The sequence below is a fragment of the Martes martes genome (genome assembly GCF_963455335.1).
Source record: "Martes martes genome assembly, chromosome: 12".
Lineage (NCBI taxonomy): Eukaryota > Metazoa > Chordata > Mammalia > Carnivora > Mustelidae > Martes > Martes martes.
Genome location: NC_137900.1, coordinates 74,828,847 through 74,848,160, shown reverse-complemented (window position 1 = coordinate 74,848,160; position 19,314 = coordinate 74,828,847). Strand labels below are relative to the sequence as shown.

The 19,314-nt window shown below is 35.8% G+C and overlaps 1 protein-coding gene across 1 annotated transcript in view; it reads left to right on the top strand.

Annotated features, from left to right (window-relative positions):
* Window positions 1-4,300: 4,300 nt before the first annotated feature.
* The window catches only part of SHOC1 (shortage in chiasmata 1), a gene marked incomplete at its 5' end in the record, with an annotated part of 75,707 nt that continues 60,693 nt past the window's right edge, over window positions 4,301-19,314 (top strand). The window contains 4 exons of the mRNA XM_080819650.1: window positions 4,301-4,345; window positions 6,469-6,592; window positions 10,177-10,267; window positions 17,913-18,097. Coding sequence (XP_080675776.1) covers window positions 4,301-4,345; window positions 6,469-6,592; window positions 10,177-10,267; window positions 17,913-18,097 — 445 coding nt within the window. The remainder of the gene's footprint in view (window positions 4,346-6,468; window positions 6,593-10,176; window positions 10,268-17,912; window positions 18,098-19,314) is intronic.

Genomic DNA, 19,314 nt, shown 5'->3' with positions numbered 1-19,314 from the left:
AAGGAGGGCAGTTGATAAAGTGAACACTGGCTGTTAAGTGCAGCTGATGTATCACTAAAGTCTACCTCTGAAATAATAATATAATATATGTTAATTAATTGATTTAAATTAAAAAAATTCAGTTTAATTTTTAAAAGATACATCCCAGATTGTTAACATCAGTTATTGGGGAATAAGATTCGTAATAGACATTACATTTTCTTTATTCATCTTAGGATGGTTTTACCGGTTATAATGAGTATGAGTACAATGAGTGTTACTTTTGTAATTTTTACAAAATTAATTTAAAATGTTTTAATAAAAGGTATACATCCAAGAATGCATAGTAATGTACCTCAACGACAGATGAACATCTTTATATTAAACATGAAATCTGTATCAGTGAAGCAAATTGCACAAACCTGCGCAAAGTACAATGAAGTCAGTAACTTGGGAGAGTAATGTGGCTTATCCACTGATGTTTCATAATTAGTATTTTGTTAGTAATTAACTGGAAAGACACCCATGTGTTAGTAAAATAAATAAACGCATGTTACTTCTTGCAATATTCTGGGGAGAAACTTAATGCCAAGGTATGTCATGGAAAGAAAGACAGGAGTTAAGAAATACAGCAACAATTCTTCCTGGTCAGGTGGGTCTAGTAATTCCTAAATGTGTGTGTTTGTGAAGGGTTGGCTATCAATCACCGTGTACAATCTGCATGTCCCAGTTCTAGCTATCTTCCTGCCCCTCCTCAAATGCTCTTCTGCCATCAAGGCACGGCCAACACCTAGCCAGACACCTGAATCAGGCTGGCCTCCTCTCTTTCACTTTCTTGTCTCCCTGAATCTGACGGCTCAATCCTGTTTTACGTCGGGAAAGCTTCCGCCCTTGCCTTCCCTCTGCTCCTTTCCCGTTTGGCCAGGATTAGCCAATAACATTAGAAGTCCAGACTCCCTGGCCTGGTCTTCCCTGCCTTTCGTACCGGGTCCTTCCGGCCTTCCCTCCACCTTGTCCGCTGTCACTCTTCACTCGATGCCGCAAAGGTTCCGCTCACCAGCGAGGACCCCGGCAGCCCAGACACTGGGCAACCGCAGGCGGAAGTGCCGGGAACCCGAGGGGCGGGGCCTGGTCTAGCTGGCCAATGCCTGCGCTGAGCCCAGGGCCAGAGGTCACATGCTCAGTAGGCGGGAATTTTCCCAGGCGGAGACGGGTCGGTGACGATATTCCGTTCAGTAGCAACTCTGAGAGGCTGAAGAGAAGGAGAGAGGGAAGGTGTTCTTGAGCAGAGGAGAAGAAAAGGTTAGGACGGGATTAGAGTATGGCAGCTCCAAAATTTCTGGAAAATATCTTTGTGAGGCACTGTTGATGTGGCTCTGTGAAGACAAGACCCCAGAACCAGGGTCCACGTAACCTAATGTGGCGGGAATAGAGGTGAAGGGCACAGAAAAGCCAGTGGTATTTCAACCCACTAACAAGAAGTTGTACAGATTAAAAAATACGAGAAAATGTCTGAACCTTGCCTCCTCTGGGATCTTACATGGTTAAAGTGTGGTTTTTAGGCCAAGGAGTGAGGAAAGGAAGAAGTCTCCATATGCCTTAGCCCGGTGAGAGGAGGTGGAAAGCCAGCCCTAAAATTCATATTCACTCGTATGTGTCTTAAATAATCTTGGAAATAATATTCCATTATATATACCAACACTTTAAATATGTAAAACTTTTATCTCAATGATAACTTCAGTAAAACTGGGTGGAAAAAAATCTTCTGTCTTCCTTCTCTGGTCTTTTGCCTAAGAGCCTAACCTAATTATTTATATGCATTTCCATTTCGGCCCCAGTCAGGAGGTAGCACAAGAGAAATAAAATCTTTAGAAACAGGTAAGGAAAAATATTTCAGGAATTGCTGCAATTCCTGATTGATTGACTATTTTTAAAATAACTTCTCTTTAGCCATGATGTTGCTTGTTTTCTCCCTTTGACTTTAAAAATAAGGCTGATTTATCTCTCTTCCTCTCTGTCCACTATTTTAAGTTGGAGTCAAATACCTGTAATGCAATGAAGTAAAGTTTACAGGTGAGAGGAATTCTAAGAGTATATATGATACATAGTATCTTATTTAAGTACTGTATGTTCAACATGAATTTAAATGATTAATTTCAATATAACAGTAATTATTGTTTAAGATAGCTGATGAGAGTGATGAATCTGAACCTAGTAGAAATACAGGCTTCACAAGAAAGGAAAATTTAAGATAAACGCTGACAATGACTGAATGGATTAACTGAGTAGATTGGTTGTTTTAAACTTTTTGAAATGACTTCTAGAATGAAGCACATCAGATAATGTTTTTTTGAAAGCACAGTATCACGAAATGGAAATTCTAAATTAATATTTGCCTCAAAGATCAGTGAACACTGTATGGAAAAGGTATGGAAGTACAGTGATTGGAAAATATTTCCGGAGGAGCAATCACCAGTAAGAAAATGTTATGTTGACATTGTTTAATTAAGGGTGGAAGAGGGCACCCACGCTATGTACTCCCCACATCTGTTGATACCACAGAACCTAACAATATTAAAAATATTTCAGGTATATTAAAAATAATTCAGATAGCTTATTGGGTTTGTTTTAACTGGAAAGCTTATTGTAATATCCACAATGTCTTCTGATTCATTAATCAGATAAAGTAATTATATTCCATAACCAGTTTGCTCTTAGTTTTGTTTTTTTGTTTTTTAAAGATTTATTTATTTATTTATTTGACAGGCAGAGATCACAAGTAGGCAGAGAGGCAGGCAGAGAGAGAGAGGAGGAAGCAGGCTCCCTGCCGAGCAGAGAGCCCCAATGCGGGGCTGGATCCCAGGACCTCGGGGCCACGACCCGAGCCAAAGGCAGAGGCTTAACCCACTGAGCCACCCAGGCGCCCCTGCTCTTAGTTTTTTTAATACAGTAATTGAGTAGTTAAGAATGTTCACTCGATGATGACTGAAAATAGGAATAAATCCATAGCTAATTAATGTAGATGAACTCTTAAGGTCTTCTGGTACTGTACCTTCATCCTAGATAAAGAAACAGGTAAACTTCAAACAAATTTAAAATAATAATGAGGGACACCTGGGTGGCTCAGTTGGTTAAGCAGCTGCCTTCGGCTCAGGTCATGATCCCAGCGTCCTGGGATCGAGTCCCACATCGGGCTCCTTGCCCCGCAGGGAGCCTGCTTCTCCCTCTGCCACTCTGTCTGCCTATGCTCACTCGCGCGCTCTCTCTCTTTGACAAATAAATAAATAAAATCTTTAAATAAAAATAAATAAATATTTAAAAAAAAAAAAAATAAAATAAAATAAAATAATAATGAAACTAAGGCAAAGCCATTTGGATTAAAATATTTATTTCACTTACTAAAAACTTACTGACAAACTACTATATGAAGACTTCTGGCTTACATCTGAATTACCCAAAACATTTTAAGTAATTGATCAAAATGCTAAGAACTACCTGATACACTGATTCTATTCTAGAGTGACTCTTATAAGCTGTAATTGCTCTGGTTCTCACATAAATGAGAACCATCTTGGATTCTCAGTATTCTAAAATTTACCTACCGCTTCATTAGATGAATTTGTTTATTTACCAATAATAATGTACCCATTGACCTAGGAATACTATGTCTTAGTGGCTTTATTCCAAATGGGCTATTAGGGAATTCTAACTTCAGCTTTTTTAATTTTTTTTTTTTTTTTTTTTTTTAAGTAAACTCTACTCCCAACAGGGGCTTGAACTCTTGACCCCAAGAACAAGAGTCACATGTTCTTCCAACTGAGCCAGTCAGGCACCCCCCCTGGGCTTTTTATTTTTTAAAAGACTGCAATTTCCCAGATTCTTCTCCCCTGCTTCAGCACAGTTTTACTTGTGGTTATTCTATTTCAAGACCACTTAAGAAATACGGTTATCCTGAGAAAACCACTGTACCATTCTTTCAAAATCCTGCCTCTTCTGTAACAAAATGATCACAGAATATGTACTTTAATCCACCAGCCAGAAGTTGTATGGATTAAATAATATATGAACATATATGAAAATTAGATGAATGATTTTATATCAACATACATTGTTTTCATATTAGATTTAAATCATAGTAATAACTGTTATTTTTATAGTTAGCTTTTTTAAAATCACTCAATGCCTTCTTAAAAATGAATGAACCAAAGTTTTGTGATTAAGAATGGTTTCCTTCTCCTTGTTTTGCTATTTTACCAACATTTAATTTTGATTTTTGTATTTCCAGATACTGAAATTTGTACCACTTTCAAAGAAAGAAGACATGTTTTCAACATTCAAATATTGTGCAATAGACTATTTATATGAGGTAGAGTGTTACTGAATCACTAACTACTAAGAATTATGATATGAAAAGTACTATCTGCATTCACTACATGATTATGATAATTTTGCAGTAGTCCTTAGATTAATCCTTAATCTAATTACCTTGAGATTTATTTAAAATTTCTTCCCACTTCCAGTATACCTTAAAAATGCCACTTTTGGAAGGAAATTATTGGCAATGTATTGTGAATTGAAGCTGTCAGCAGAAAAAAAAATGGAAACTTGGCACATTTAGGCTGCTTTTATGTCAACATTCTTGAGTGATCATCCTTGAAAAGAGTGGGGGTGAAAAAGCAGTCCCAGTTATCTTTATGAGGAAATAACAGTAACAGCATGTATTGACCACTTGCTATGGGCCAGATACTTTGCTCTTTTGATGGATTATATCTTTTGATCATTTGCTCTTTTGATGGGTTATGCCATTTGATCATCATGAGTACTCCAGGAGCTAGATTTTACAATTTTACAGGTTCGGAAACTGATGTCTAGAGAACTTAAACAGCTTATAAAAGATTCAGGTCTAGTACATTGTTAAGAAGCTAATTGGAGTAGTCGTCATACAATAAATCATTGTTCTTATAATCTTAATTGACAAGTTAAATTTTTATTTTCTTTATAACCTTGACCTCTTTACCAGGAAAAAAAGTTATTCCAATGTAACTAAAACTTACATTTTATAGGAAATAAGAAAGACATTTAGACATCTTCAGATTTTATTATTTCTTCATAACTGTGGGAGGTAAACGTGTTATTATAATATTTACATGGTAGGGAATCAGAAGTCATTGTTAACCAGATATATTTATGAATATATTGGCCACTTCAAAATTAGTCTGTATTCAAACATCCTTAAACTTTATCCTTGCCTATAGTATCTTAGTTTCTCACTGGTGGATCACATCCCATGATATAGTACAAATATGATACTGACTGATGGCATTTCTCGCAAAAGTTGTAGAATTCTGTAAAGTTCATGGTAACAGTATTGAGGAGCCACTCAACGGGTAAAGCTATTGTCAAATGAAGACCTTGCAACATTAGATTAGTTACAGAGAAGATGAAGACAATGATTTGCATATTAAAGGAGTCAGAGATGCCTTGGGAATATTTTGGTTAAATATTTTTTTAAAATATCTTCTTTATAATCAAAGGTGAGACAATGACTAATATCCATATCATTACATAATACAGTTTATGGGAGAATTTTGACAAAAACCAGTTATGGTTACAAGCTAATTATAATCAAAATTTTATTAGCTACAAAATTTAATTTCTGTAGCTCTGTTTCATTTTTTTTTTAGACAAAGTATTAATCAAGCTTTTTTTCTGTTTTGCAATGAACCTTTGGTTCTCATTTTATATAAATTACTTTAACTCTTCTTTCTTTGTACCATTTATTCTTGGATAATTAAGACCTTTTATTTAATATGTATAACACTTCAGCAAACAAAGAACTCTTGGGAAGTAATGCAAGAAACTATCATTTGTCCAAATACATAGAATAATGAATTTTGTGGGAAGTTGAGAGTTACTGAGGAGAAGCTTCATAGCAGAGATATTGCTTAAGATGGGCCTTGAAAGATAAATAGGATTTTTTTTGATAAATAGGATTTTGATAATCTGAGAAGAATAGTGGGACATTTTTCAGAGGCACACCAAGGATGATGAGGTTAAAGAAATAGTTTTATTTGTTGATTTTTTTTCAAGTTAGAAATTTATTTGCTGGTTGTCGCTAGTGCAAAGACATAGAAACAAAATTAAGACAGCCATATTATACTGTTAAGTGAAAAAAAGCACATTGCTAAATGGCATACTGTATAAATGATGTGATCTCATTTGTGTCAAACGTACACACACACACACCTTTAGCCTAGCCTAGAAAAGGAAGTCTCTGGAAAATATGCCAAACTATTACTTAAATTACTAGGGACCTTGACTTTCTCAGTTATGTGTTCTGTGTTATTTTATGTTTTATAATGAGTAGGTATTACCTTTAAATAAAAATGATATGAATTTAAAAGAATAAAGAATTTTAATATTTTGAATACTGTTAATTGCATCTGATAAATATTTTTAAAGATTTTATAATCTTACTTTCTTACATAGAATAGAGTTAGAAAGAAGTTTTGCAGAGATGCTTTATTGCTTCGAGTCCCTTCATGTTTATATCAAGATGGAAATTATTATGCAGGAGTTATTGATAATAAGTTTAGGAGGCCATGGATGAGAGGTATGTTTTACTTTTATTTCTCAAAAATCTATTTTAAAAGTGATGTGAAAGTTTAGCACAGTAAATTATTAAGAAAATGTGCTTTTTTTAATTAATAAAACTGCATTGCATTTATTCATATCAGAACTCCAAGGGGTGCCTGGGTAGCTCAGTCAGTTTAAGCTTCTGCCTTTGGCTCGTCTCTGGTCAAGATCCCAGAGTCCCAGGACTGAGCCCTGCATTGGGCTCCTTGCTCAGTAGAGAGTCTGCTTTGTCCCTCTGAGCTTCCCCTTCTTGTGTGTGCGTGCTCTCTCTCTCTCTCTCAAATAAATAAATAAAATCTTAAAAACAAAAAAGAACTCCAAGAAGGTTAAAAATTAATATTTTTATGACAGAATTTAGGTGACAAAGTAGGGAATTGGGAAGCTTATACTAGATATGAATAGAACAAATACAAGATATGTAGATGATGAAGTCTTAAAATATTCTAGCACTGTAAGCATTTGTTGTATAAGACCTTGCTCAACTGTAGGAGGGCTACTTTAAAATGTTATGATATACTGCATATAAAATTATTTTTAAATGTATATGTACAAAATATTATCTTTTGCTCTTATCATGTTGTGGATTTAAGAAAGAGATAGCTTCAAAAAGAAAGAAAGATAGAAAGAAAGAAAGAGGTAGCTTCCATAGAGGAGTCAAGTCAGTTAACAACATTTCTTTAGCATGTATTATGTACCAGGTACTGTTATAGGTGCTAAGGATGGTACTAATAAGTAGTTCCTTCCCTCTGTGGGTTTTCAGACTGGTAAAAAGAATGCGGCAAAAAAACCATTAAATATATAAGCTAATGTCTGGTATTAATAAATGTGTAGAGAAGACACAATAGGGTAATGTGATAAAAGATTTAGTCGGGAGCATATTTCCTAAGATACTTAGGGAAGGAGCTGGACATATGAGTTGAGATCTGAATGATGAGAAGGCAACAACAATAAGATAATGGGGGAGAAGCTTTTCAAGCAAATGCAGAGTTTCTGACTCAGGAATAAACTTTAGGACCAGATAATTAGGCCACCATGACAGGTTAATGAAAGGGGGATATTTAAGAAGTAGGCAGCTTATGAAAGATATAAGGCATTATAGGCCATAATACAGAGTTTATTTGCTTGTTTATATTATGGCTAATGTGGCAAATCATTGGACAGTTTTTAAAAAGGGTGTGACAATCTGATATATGCTTTAGAAAAATCATTCTGGTTGGCTGGAGTATGGAAGGGGTAGGGATTGGGAAGAGTAAAGATAAAATCAATCAGAAAGCTATCATATTGGTTCAGAATCTAGACTGCTAAGTGAATGTACACTCTACATAAATGATGGTAGTGACTTGAACTAGGCTTATATTAATGGATGTGTGAGGAGTGGTTGAATTGAGATTATATTAGAGGTCCATAGGTCCAGCCAACAGTATGAGGGTTAAAGAAAAAAACAGAACAATAAAGAATTTCTTCTAGGTTTTTGACCTGAGCAACTGGGTGGATGGCGGTGCCAACTGGGAAAGCCAGTTTGTGGCTAGAGTCAATTGCTCTGCTTTGGCCAGGTTAAAATGCCTATTTAGGCATCTAAATGAAGACATCAAGGAGGTAATTTATTATATAAATCTTGAGCACTGCTGGAGTTTCAAATTGAAGTAATCATATATGGATTGCACATAAACTTACGGAAGTGGATGAACTCACTGAGAGCATGAATATATATAAAGCAGAGATCCTAGGACAAAATCCTAAAACACTCCAGCAGTGAAAAGGCAGAAACAGATAAGAACACAAGTGAGATAGGGACACCTGGGTGGCTCAGTCCCTTAAGCATCTGTAGTCAGCTCAGGTCATGATTTCAGGGTCCTGGGATTGAGCCCTACACTCAGCAAGGAGTCTACTTGAGATTCTTTTCTTCTCCCTCTGCCCTTTTCCCTGTCCATATGTTCATTTTCTCCCTCTCTCTAAAATAAAATAAATAAGTAAATCTTAAAGAAGAAGAAGAATGAGAAAGCCGGTTTGGTTAGGAAGGTGTACTATTATCATCTGTCAATACTGGATGCCCATTTGAAATTTATGGTCATAATCAGAAATGAGTTCATTCAGCATGACTGGATGATCTTCTTCCAATAATTTTCAGCTGTTCTAGTGTATGTACACAAGGTAGAGAGTAGAGGTTTTCCTAAGTTAGTACAAGGGAAAGAGAGGCAAAGAAATTAAGGATCTTTATAAGATAGTGGTTATGGGACTGGCTATGGAAACTGAACTGTGTAAGAAAGGTAGTAAGGATAGTAAGGAAATGAAGGAGGAGGAATATTCATTTTACAATGAATATTGTAAAAATGGAATGAATCTCAATCAGGTTGGAAGTAAGTTAAAGAATAGCTTTCATTAATCTGCTTATCTAAAAGTACAGAAGGAAAAATAAATGTACAGAAGGAAAAATGATAAACTCATTTTTCCTATTTCTTTTTCTCTTTTTAAAAACAATAATAACACTAGTAGCTAAATTTTTTTTTTAAGATTTTATTTATTTATTTGCCAGAGAGAACAAGCAGGGAGAATGACAGGCAGAGGGAGAAGCAGCTCCCTGCTGAGCAAGGAGCCCAATGTGGGATTCGATTCCAGGACCCTGGGATCATGACCAGAGCTGAGGACAGACGCTTAATGGACTGAGCCACCCAGGCGTCCCTATTAATAGCCAGAATTTGTTTACAATATGTAAGACACTGTCTAAACAATTTGTATGTCTCATCACATTTTATCTTCACAACACTTGGAAAAGGCCATTATTATTATTCCTAATTTGTAGATAGGGAATACAGGTACAAAGGGGTTAAGAGGTTTACCCAAGCTCATACACTTAATAAGTAGCAATACAAGTATTAAAATCTAGTCAGGGTGATTCCAGAATTGTACTCGTTATCTCTAAACTTTTGTTTATTTTTTTCAATGACTCACAGATTCGGATGTTAAGTGATTTGTTCAAGATAACAAAACTAGTTAAGATGTAACATTGGTAGTAGAATACAAGTCCTTTGACTCTTAACTTCACTCAGTTGCTTTTTCTGAGATTAGTATTTGACATGATCTCTCTCTTAAGGAACCAAGGGTCTAATTTGAGAGACAAGTTATAGATAACCTAAAATTTTAAAATATAGCTGTGTATGGTCATGTACCAGAATGAGTGCTACTGACAACTTTGGCCCTTCAAGAAGAATATATCAGAACAAGCTGAAATGGTTAATAATAAAACTTTATGAGGAATAATATGAGCTGTTGAACAGGACTATCTAGGATGGTAGTGCTGCATTAGCAAAAGAGAGGATGTAAACATGAGGATGGTATGTTCAGGTGATGTTATTCTGACTATAGTTGAGCGGTTTTGGGGGGGTGTGAATTGTAATAATGAGAAAGATTATTTAAATATTTGGAATCTGGTAAAATTTGGGGAAAATTACATTTGTGAACAAATAAAGATAACATCATAATGTAAAAGGTTCGTGTTTGGCTTCTTTGTATTAAGTGCAAAAGAAAATTCTAGAAGTTAATGTTCACCATTCTCCTTTGTAGTTTCAGCTGTTTCGGTGTGGGGAATGACAGATGATATTTCAGTCTTGGATCAATGGAAAGCAAGTCTCTTTGTGGAGGATTTCCTGGAGAAGTATGTATCCTTAACCTCAATTTGCCCTTTACGTCTAGAACAGAAACAGTAAATTCTCCAGACACCTGCAGAGAGAATATCCTTTCTTTTGTATCCTTACCAATTTTATTCTCTTATCTGAAGAAAAAGCCCTAATCTGAGTCACAAAAGAGAGGTTAATACAAGTGATTTATACCCTTTTTATTTTAACTTCAGTTATCACATGTTAACCATTCTCTATGCATTTGTGCTATAAAATGCACACAGAAAGAAAGCTAATATATTATTATGCTTTGAATCAATAAGTAAACCTCTTATAGAATGTGTCTATAGGACACTTTATATTAAAATTGGTCTTCTTTCTTGTAGTATAAATGTAGATTTAAGGCTATTTTCTAACATTGTCAAAACATTATTTATTATTAGTTCAGTCATTCATCAAATATTTATTATATACAATCCTGTGTGCTGGATACAGAATACGCAACTGAATAAGACACAGTCTCTACTCAAAGAACACAAGAAAATAGGGAGTAGAGATTTATAAATAAATAATTATAATACAATATAGAAAATATAATGACAGAGATAGGAAGACAGAGCATACATAATACAAGGAAGGGCATCTAACCCAACATTGTTAATATAGACAAAAATTAGAGATTTCAGTGCAAAGGTAAATAATTTACTCTGTTGCTTCACTTTGTAGAAAGAGTGCTGATCAGACCCAGGAAGGATTTAGTTTTTGACATTTTCAGGTTTTAGTAATTTAAGTTTTCCTTAATTATTAGAAATTGCTGGAAAGAAACAAATAACCAATTTAAATGTGTCCAGACTCCAAATTCAAAGAAACGCAATATACCATCTCCATCATCTAAGAATTTTAAAGTCAAGTTAGGAAGATAATATATAGACATCAAAAAAACTAACCATGTAAAAATTAAATGATAATATAAGATGACCATCAGAAATTCTATCACAAGGTATAAGGACAATACAAAGTGCCTATTGCATGACTAAACTGAGCAATGAGGAGGCAGGAGGGTGTAGTGAAAAGAGCTCTGCTCCATGAATTAAAAAAAAAAAAATCTGGATTTCAAGTTTTGATTCAAGAAGTCAAGTACTACCTACTTGACAAGTCATCTTCTCTCTCTGACCCTCACTCTCTATCAGTATAATGACACTGGATCAGTGCTTCTCAAACTTTAATGTGCATATGAATCACCTGATGATCTTATTAAAAATGGAGATCTCAATTCAGTTGGTCTAAGTTGGGGCCTGTCATTCTGCACTTTTTTTTTTTTTTTTTAAAGTAGACTCCATGCCCAGCATGGAAACCAACACAGGGCTTGAACTCATGACCCTGAGATCAAGACCTGAGCTGAGATCAAGAGTTGGATGCTTGACTGACTGAGCCAACCAGGCATCCCAGATTCTGCCCTTCTAATGTGCTCTTAGGTATGATGGTACTGCTGGCCCAAGAACCTACTTAAAGTAACAAGAAACAAGATGATCTCTAAGATCTCTTCACTTCATGAGTTAGATTGGTAAGGCTGTGCATTTATAAGCAGGAGAGATCAGCTTTACAAAGAAGTAGGAATTGAACTTGAGCTGGACATTAAAAGAGAAACTAACTTGAGAGAGAGTTTTTCGGGCAAAGGAAACAGCAAGTCCGAAGGCATAGAGCAAGAATACACAATAAATCCGCAGTGAAAGCAGTTTTCTAGCTACTTTGACTCAAATAAGATTCATGTATGGGAGAAATGGGAGGTGCTGAAAGAATGGATGCCCTGTCTTATCTCACCTTCCTTTCATTTTGCGGTACTAAGATGGAGTCCATGGCAAAGAAGGTGGACCTGTGGCATCACCTAGAATCACATTTACTTTTCTCAGCCTGTCTGTAACTACACATGGCCATGTGACTAATTTCTTCCTGATAGAATATTAAGCAAAAGAGGCTTATGCAATTTCTGGGGAATGTCCTTAAAAGGAAGCAGCATGTTTTTCTCCTCCACTTTTCTCCTTCCCAGTGCTGGAATAGATATGTAATGACTGATTCCAGCAACCAACTTCAGCTGTATTGGCAAGAACTAAACGTAGGAGTGAAAGAGTAGAACAAAAGGAGCATTAGTCTCTTAACACATTGCAAACTGTTTTACTAGCCATGAACTTCTAAACTCCACTTTTTATGTGTGTAAGCCATTAATTTCAATTTTGTCTCATACAGTAAGATTTAATTTTTTTTAAAGATTTTATTTATTTATTTGACAGAGATCACAAGTAGGCAGAGAGGCAGGCAGAGAGAGAGGAGGAAGCAGACTCCCTGCTCAGCAGAGAGCCCAATGCGGGGCTCTATCCCAGGACCCTGAGATCATGACCTGAGCCAAAGGCAGAGGCTTTAGCCCACTGAGCCACCCAGGTGCCCCAGTAAGATTTAATTTTTAATAGACTTTATTTTTAGGGAAGTTTTGGTTCACAGCAGAATTGAGCAGAAAGTATAGATACTTTCCATCTTAAATTTAATTTTAAACAATTCTGCTACTGCAGTTTTGTTACCTATGGATTTTAGAAATAAACATTCTGATCATTAGCACTACCTAGAGTTTCTAAATCTTGCTTTTCCTCTTTTTCTCCTCTCTCTTTGTTCCTTGTTTCTATTTTTGTTACTTCTTAATATTGATTCTAAGGCCTCAATTATTTTACTAACTTGTTGGTGTACTGTATTTTAACATGTTTGGACATTTTCCACTGTGTGTTCCTAAGAAATCTTATGTTCTGTGAAATTACACGCTAAAAATAACAGGACATACAAGAAAATTGGCGTCTGTCATCAAAGCTGCAACTTGCAACAGAGCACTAACAAAAATAATAACTATTTTAATTTTTAGAAAACTACCAGAAAAAAAGTATAGTTTAAAAGACATATAAAGCTCCTAATAAATACATACATATTAGAGTAAAAATAGCAGTTTTTTTTAGCCTGAGGGACAGAATAAAGAAGGGGTTGAGGCCATCAAATCATGGTGACAAGGGCAAAATGCAAAGACATCAGGGAGAACCATGCAGTAAACTTCCTAGCTTCCAGGAGAGAGCAATGGCCAAGTAAAGTAAGAGGAAGAATGTATAACAATATCCCCTATTCCTCTGTGGCTTGCTGTAGTCACATGAAGGCAATTGAACACAGGGTACTGCACATATATTTATTTCCTGTATACCTCATAACTATTATGTGAGGTGGGTGTTACTGTCTAAATATTACATATGAGAAACTGTGACTCAGATTAAATAAATTGCCCACAGTCAATAGTTGAACTATTCAAATATTCAAACCCTAGTCTATTTAACTTCAAACCCTATACTCTTTGGTTTGGTTAGGTTTATATTAAAGCTTTATTGAAATATGATTAATATCTGTATAATTCACCCATTTAAAATGTCCAATTCAGTGGTTTTTAGTATATTCACAGAGTTGTACAATTATCACCACAATCAATTTTGGTGCATTTTCATCAAAACAAAAAGGAATCTGAAACTTAATAGGATTCACTCCCCATCTTTCCCCCTCCTCTGGATAGGCGACTACTGGTCTACTTTCTGCCTCTCTAGACTTGCCTATTCTGGACATTTCATAAAAATGGAATCAAAGTAAAATCATACACCAATTCCAACATAGGGAGAGGGTGTAGTTTCCCCAAACCCAACAAACAGTGCTCTGATACCAGCTGGATATCCTACAATTCAACTCAATTTTACCCAGAGATAGTGTCAGGTACCACCTGTCAAGGGCTCAGTGGTACAAGACTGCCTCCCTCTCCTGCCACTTCAGACTCGACCTGCAAGTCCAGGTTATAACCTGTGCTTCTGACCCATAGGCTATAAATTGGAGGTTCCAGCAACTTCATCCTTAGATTTGATCAGTTTGCTAGACAGACTCACAGAATTCATAGAAACATTTTACTTACTGGATTACCAGATTATTATAAAAGGGTATAACTCAGGAACAACCAGATGGAAGAGATGCGTAGAGCAAGGTATGGGAAAGGGGCACAGAGTTTCCATACCCTCTCCCTTCACACCACTCTCCCAGCATTTCTGTGTGTTCACCAACCCAGAAGCTCTCTGAACCCCATCCTTTTGTGTTCTTACAAAGCCTTCATTGCATACACGTGATTGATTTGATCATAGGCCACTGGCAGTTGATTCAACCTCCAGCCCTTCTCCCTGGACGTCAGAGGGATGGGGCTGAAATTCCAGCCCTCTGATAACATGGTTGTTTCTCTAGGCAACAGAGAGGTTTTCCAAAAGTCACCTCATTAACATAACCAAATAGACCTTTATTGTTCTCAATACTTAGGAAATTCCAAGGCCTTTAGGAGTTCTTTGCCAGAAATGGGGATGAAGACCAAATACACATTTCTTATTATAAAACACAATATGACACATACAATATGGGATCTTTTGTGACTGGCCTCTTTCATTTAGCATAATGTACTCAAGGTTCATCTGTGTTGTGCGTGTATCAGTACCTTTTTTTTTAATAGCCAAATAATATTCCATTGTCTAGACATAGCACATTTCATTTATCCATTCATTAGTTGATGGACATTTAGATTGCTTTCAGTTTTTAGCTAGTATGAGTAATGCTGCTATAAATATTTGAGCATAAATTATTTTGCATACATGATTTCATTTCTCTAGTAGTAGAATTACTAGATCATACAGTAACTCAGTGTTTAACTATACAAAGAATTGCTAAATTATTTTCCAGACAGTTGTACCATCTTACATTTCTACTAGCAGTATATGAAGATTACAATTTATTTACATCCTTGCCAACACTTGTTATTAAATATTTTTTATTTATTTGACAGACAGAGATCACAAGTAGGCGGAGAGGCAGGCAGAGAGAGAGGGGGAAGCAGGCTCTCTGCTGAGCAGAGAGCCCGATGTGGGGCTTGATCCCAGGACCCCGAGACCACGACCTGAGCCGAAGGCAGAGGCTCAACCCACTGAGCCACCCAGGCGCCCCACCAACACTTGTTATTATCTGTCTTTTTGATTATAGTCATCCGAATGGGTGGCTTATTGTATGTCATTTTAATTTTGATTTGCATTTCCCTCATGGCTAATAATATTTAGCATCATTTTATGTAATTATTGGCCTTAGTTTATCTTCTTCAAAAAAATGTTTATTTAAATTCTTCGCCCATTTTCCAGTTGGTTTATGTGTCTTTTTAAAATTGAATTTTAAGAGTTTTGCTATACAGTCTAGATACAAGTCCCTTATCAGACACATGATTTACAAATATTTTCTTCTGTGGATTATCTTTCCACTTTCTTAATAGTATACTTTGAAGCACAGTTTTTAAAAATTTTTGATGAAGTCCAATTTATCTATTTTTTCTTTTGTCACTTGGGCTCTTGTCATCATATCTGAGAAAGCTTTGCCTAATCCAAAGTCATGAGGATTTACTCCTCTATTTTCTTCTAATAGTTTTCCTGGAACTTTTTTTTTAAAGACACAAATCAGATCATGAACTATCTCTGTTATAACCTACTGACAGTATCCCATTGCACATAGAATAAAACTCAAAGTTCTTACCAGGTGCTGTAATACCCAACATGATCTGGTCCCTTCCTACTTATCTAACCTTAGTCTTTTCCAGTAACCCTAACATTTGTGCTTTTCTGAGACTATACCAACCTGTTCCCCCACTTTAGGCCTTTGTATGGGTCACTTCCTACCATTATTCAGGTAGCTGTGGAATTATCAGCTCTTCAGCTGGCCGCTCTCTAAAATAGATCTTCTACAAACTCTCTGGCTGTTACTTGATGTCCTAATATTTTATTTTATTCATAACAGTTCTTTGCCATCTGACATTATGTTATTTTTTTGTTTGTCTATCATTCTGTTAACAGGTAAGCTTCATGGGGGTAAGAAATTTGTTTTGCTCTATCACTCCATTCTCAGTGCCTAAAATGGTGTTAGCACACTGTGGACAACTCAGTAAATATTTCATTTAAGTTAAGGAATTAGTGAATTGGAGTGGATGAACTTACCCAGATAGAATGATATGGAAAGAAAGCAAACACCATCCAGATTGGAATCCTGAGAAATATCAGTACTACAGGTTAGGTGAAAAGGAGACACCAGTGAGCAAAGAATAGATAATACTGGACTCAGAAGTAGGAAGAGATCCAGGAATTACTTTTCTTCATAGAACATTTATATCTAGAGGAAGAGAATTGACTTTTTTCTCAAAACTCTAATACCAAGGAGTATTACAAAGTACTGACCCTATTAGTAACATTTAAAACAAAAAAAGATAATTGTGATATAAATGCTAAATTTAGAAGTCTATAAAGATTCCCATAGGAATCAATGGTCTCATGAGTAATATGGACCTGGGTAAGTTGAAATATCTTTTCTTGTGCCTTGTATTTTCTTAAAGAGTCAGGGAGAAACTTTAGAGATTTTTCTGTATATGATTTGAAGATATGGCGTATTCATTTTTCTCCAATTATATAGGGAGTGATATTGACTTTGGTTCTCTCAGTCTGGGTAGGGAATTATTGAGACTAAAATATTTTAGGATATCAGGGGGGAAAGGGTATATTAGAATGTGTAGTTAAATTGCCAATAATATATTTGTCAGGAAATTCATTAAAAAGTTCTCTTATAAAAGTCCAAATCTCCCAATATTGCAGACAGTGGCAGATATACCTGGATGAATCAGGAAATAGGCAAGGTATGGCAAGGTCAAGGGAGCCAAAAAAAAAAAGTGCCCCCAAACAGCAGGAAGTTGTTAACACTCTAAGCTTATAGGAACAAGGGGACTGAGCAGTAATCAGCCCAGTAAGAACTACGACTAGCTGTAGGAGAGGGCCTGTCTGACAAGAGATGTAACTCTTGGTAGAATGCAGCCACTTCTAAACTGTGGCCCAGGAGAGAAGCATTTGGGAACAATAATATCCTAACTTGTCTCTCTTCCCAACTTTGATCTCCTGACAATGCTTCCTATTGGCCGAACCCAACCAGAAGCCAGAGAGCAAGGGAGCTTAGTTCAGTCATGGAGATGTGCCTCCCAGGATGGAAAACAGAATATAAAAGGTTGGATAATGATGTGGGAAAACAAACATTGAACATCCTATACAAGGGCAACTTGGTGTGGTGTATGGCAAAGTCTAAAAATCTGTATACATTTAATCTGATCATTTCCATTTTTAGGAAACATATTTTGGAAAACAGGCAAGTGTACAAAGATGTTACTTGCATTATAATAGCAGATGATTACAACAAATTTAAATTGCCAACAATAAGGAACTCTTTCAGTAAATTATGGCCTAATAATGCAGTGGGATCCTGTTTATCAAAAATGAAGTGAATGTACATTGATTGACATATAAATGTGCTCATGTTTTATTGTTTACCAGAAAAGGCAGGTTTCATAATACTATGTACATGAATCTACTTTTGTTTAAAAATATCCAAAAGTAATTGAGAAAATACATATTTTTTAAATTCATCTCTTGAGTGTTGGGGCTATGGGTAACTTTTCTCTGTATCTGTTGGAATTTTGTAATTTTTCTACAAAGAACATATACTATTTATAAAGATGTTTTAAAATAGGATGTACATAAAATCAGTAATTTTATAATGTCATAGAAAAACAATTACAGGAATGGTGACTCAGATTGACTTTGAGTTTGAGGAAGTTGTTCCAAGTTCAAACCCAAACTCCCAAACTGAAGTAGAGGAAGCCAGTTTATATACCCATAAGGACTACACTGAAGTCTTTACGCTTGTCAGCGGTTTAGAAAAATGTCCAGCACTTCAAACACAGAATGAAGGTAAAACATTTATTATTTCTATTGTTATAAAACATTTCTTACTAACATGCAGATTTTCATGTTTGTGTTTTTCTGTTTTATTGTATTTTTAATTTTTCTATTTTATTAAAGTTATCTACCTGCAAAATTATAATTCTAAGCTTTGCCACCTTAGGGAAATACTTTCTCTTTCATATTAGTCCCTTTTTTGTGAATTTGGTTGTTTGGGAGGTTTATTTGTGTTGGGCATCAAAATAGCATCAGGGATTTGATCATAGTGTGCTCACATCATATTACCATAACCAGACCTGATGACAGAGCAATTTGGTATAACATTGAAACAGTAGATTACTAAATGATGCTGTATTTTATTTTCAAAATATGCTCAAGATTTTGAATCTCATCTGATTGACATGAAACCATAATTCAAAGTAGAGATGGAGTCATTGTAGTATTAGATCAGGAAATTCACCTCATTTTTACAAATTTACCATAATTAATAAAGTACATTTTATCCAAGCTGTATTCCAAATTTTCATCCTACTAGAGGGTGCTGAATCCTTCCAATTGTATAAAAACTTGCTGAGAACTACCTTTCTTGTATGTAGAATAGCCTGTTCCCTTTTAAAATAAAGTTTAAGATACACTATAGCTTGAGCTACAATAATCTAATAGATGTAGAATATATAATAATTTGGTTCTTAAACAGCTGTTTTATTTATTTATTTATTTATTTATTTGAGGACAGTGAGAGAGAGCATGAGCGAGGAGAAGGTGAGAGGGAGAAGCAGACTCCCCGTGGAATTGGGAGCCCGATGCGGGACTCGATCCCAGGACTCCGGGATCATGACCTGAGCCGAAGGCAGTCGCTTAATCACTGAGCCACCCAGGCACCCCTTAAATGGCTATTTTTATGTAAATACATAAATTGTGTTTAAATTTTTAGTGTTGGCAGATAGGTGTGTGATGATACAGAGTTAGATCCCTCTCAGTTTGAAATGAGAGTGAGAGATTGCTTTAAAGAATAAACTTGAACAGTACCTGGAGGGCTCAGTTGGTTAAGCATCCCATTCTTGATTTCAGATCAGGTCATGATCTTAGGGTTGAAATGGAGCCCAGGTCTGGCTCTGCACTCAGTGGGGAGTCTGCTTCTCTCCCTCTTCCTCCCCCTCTGCCCCTCCCCCTGCTCACTCATGCACACACTCTCTTTCTCTCTAAAAATAAAATCTTTAAGAAAA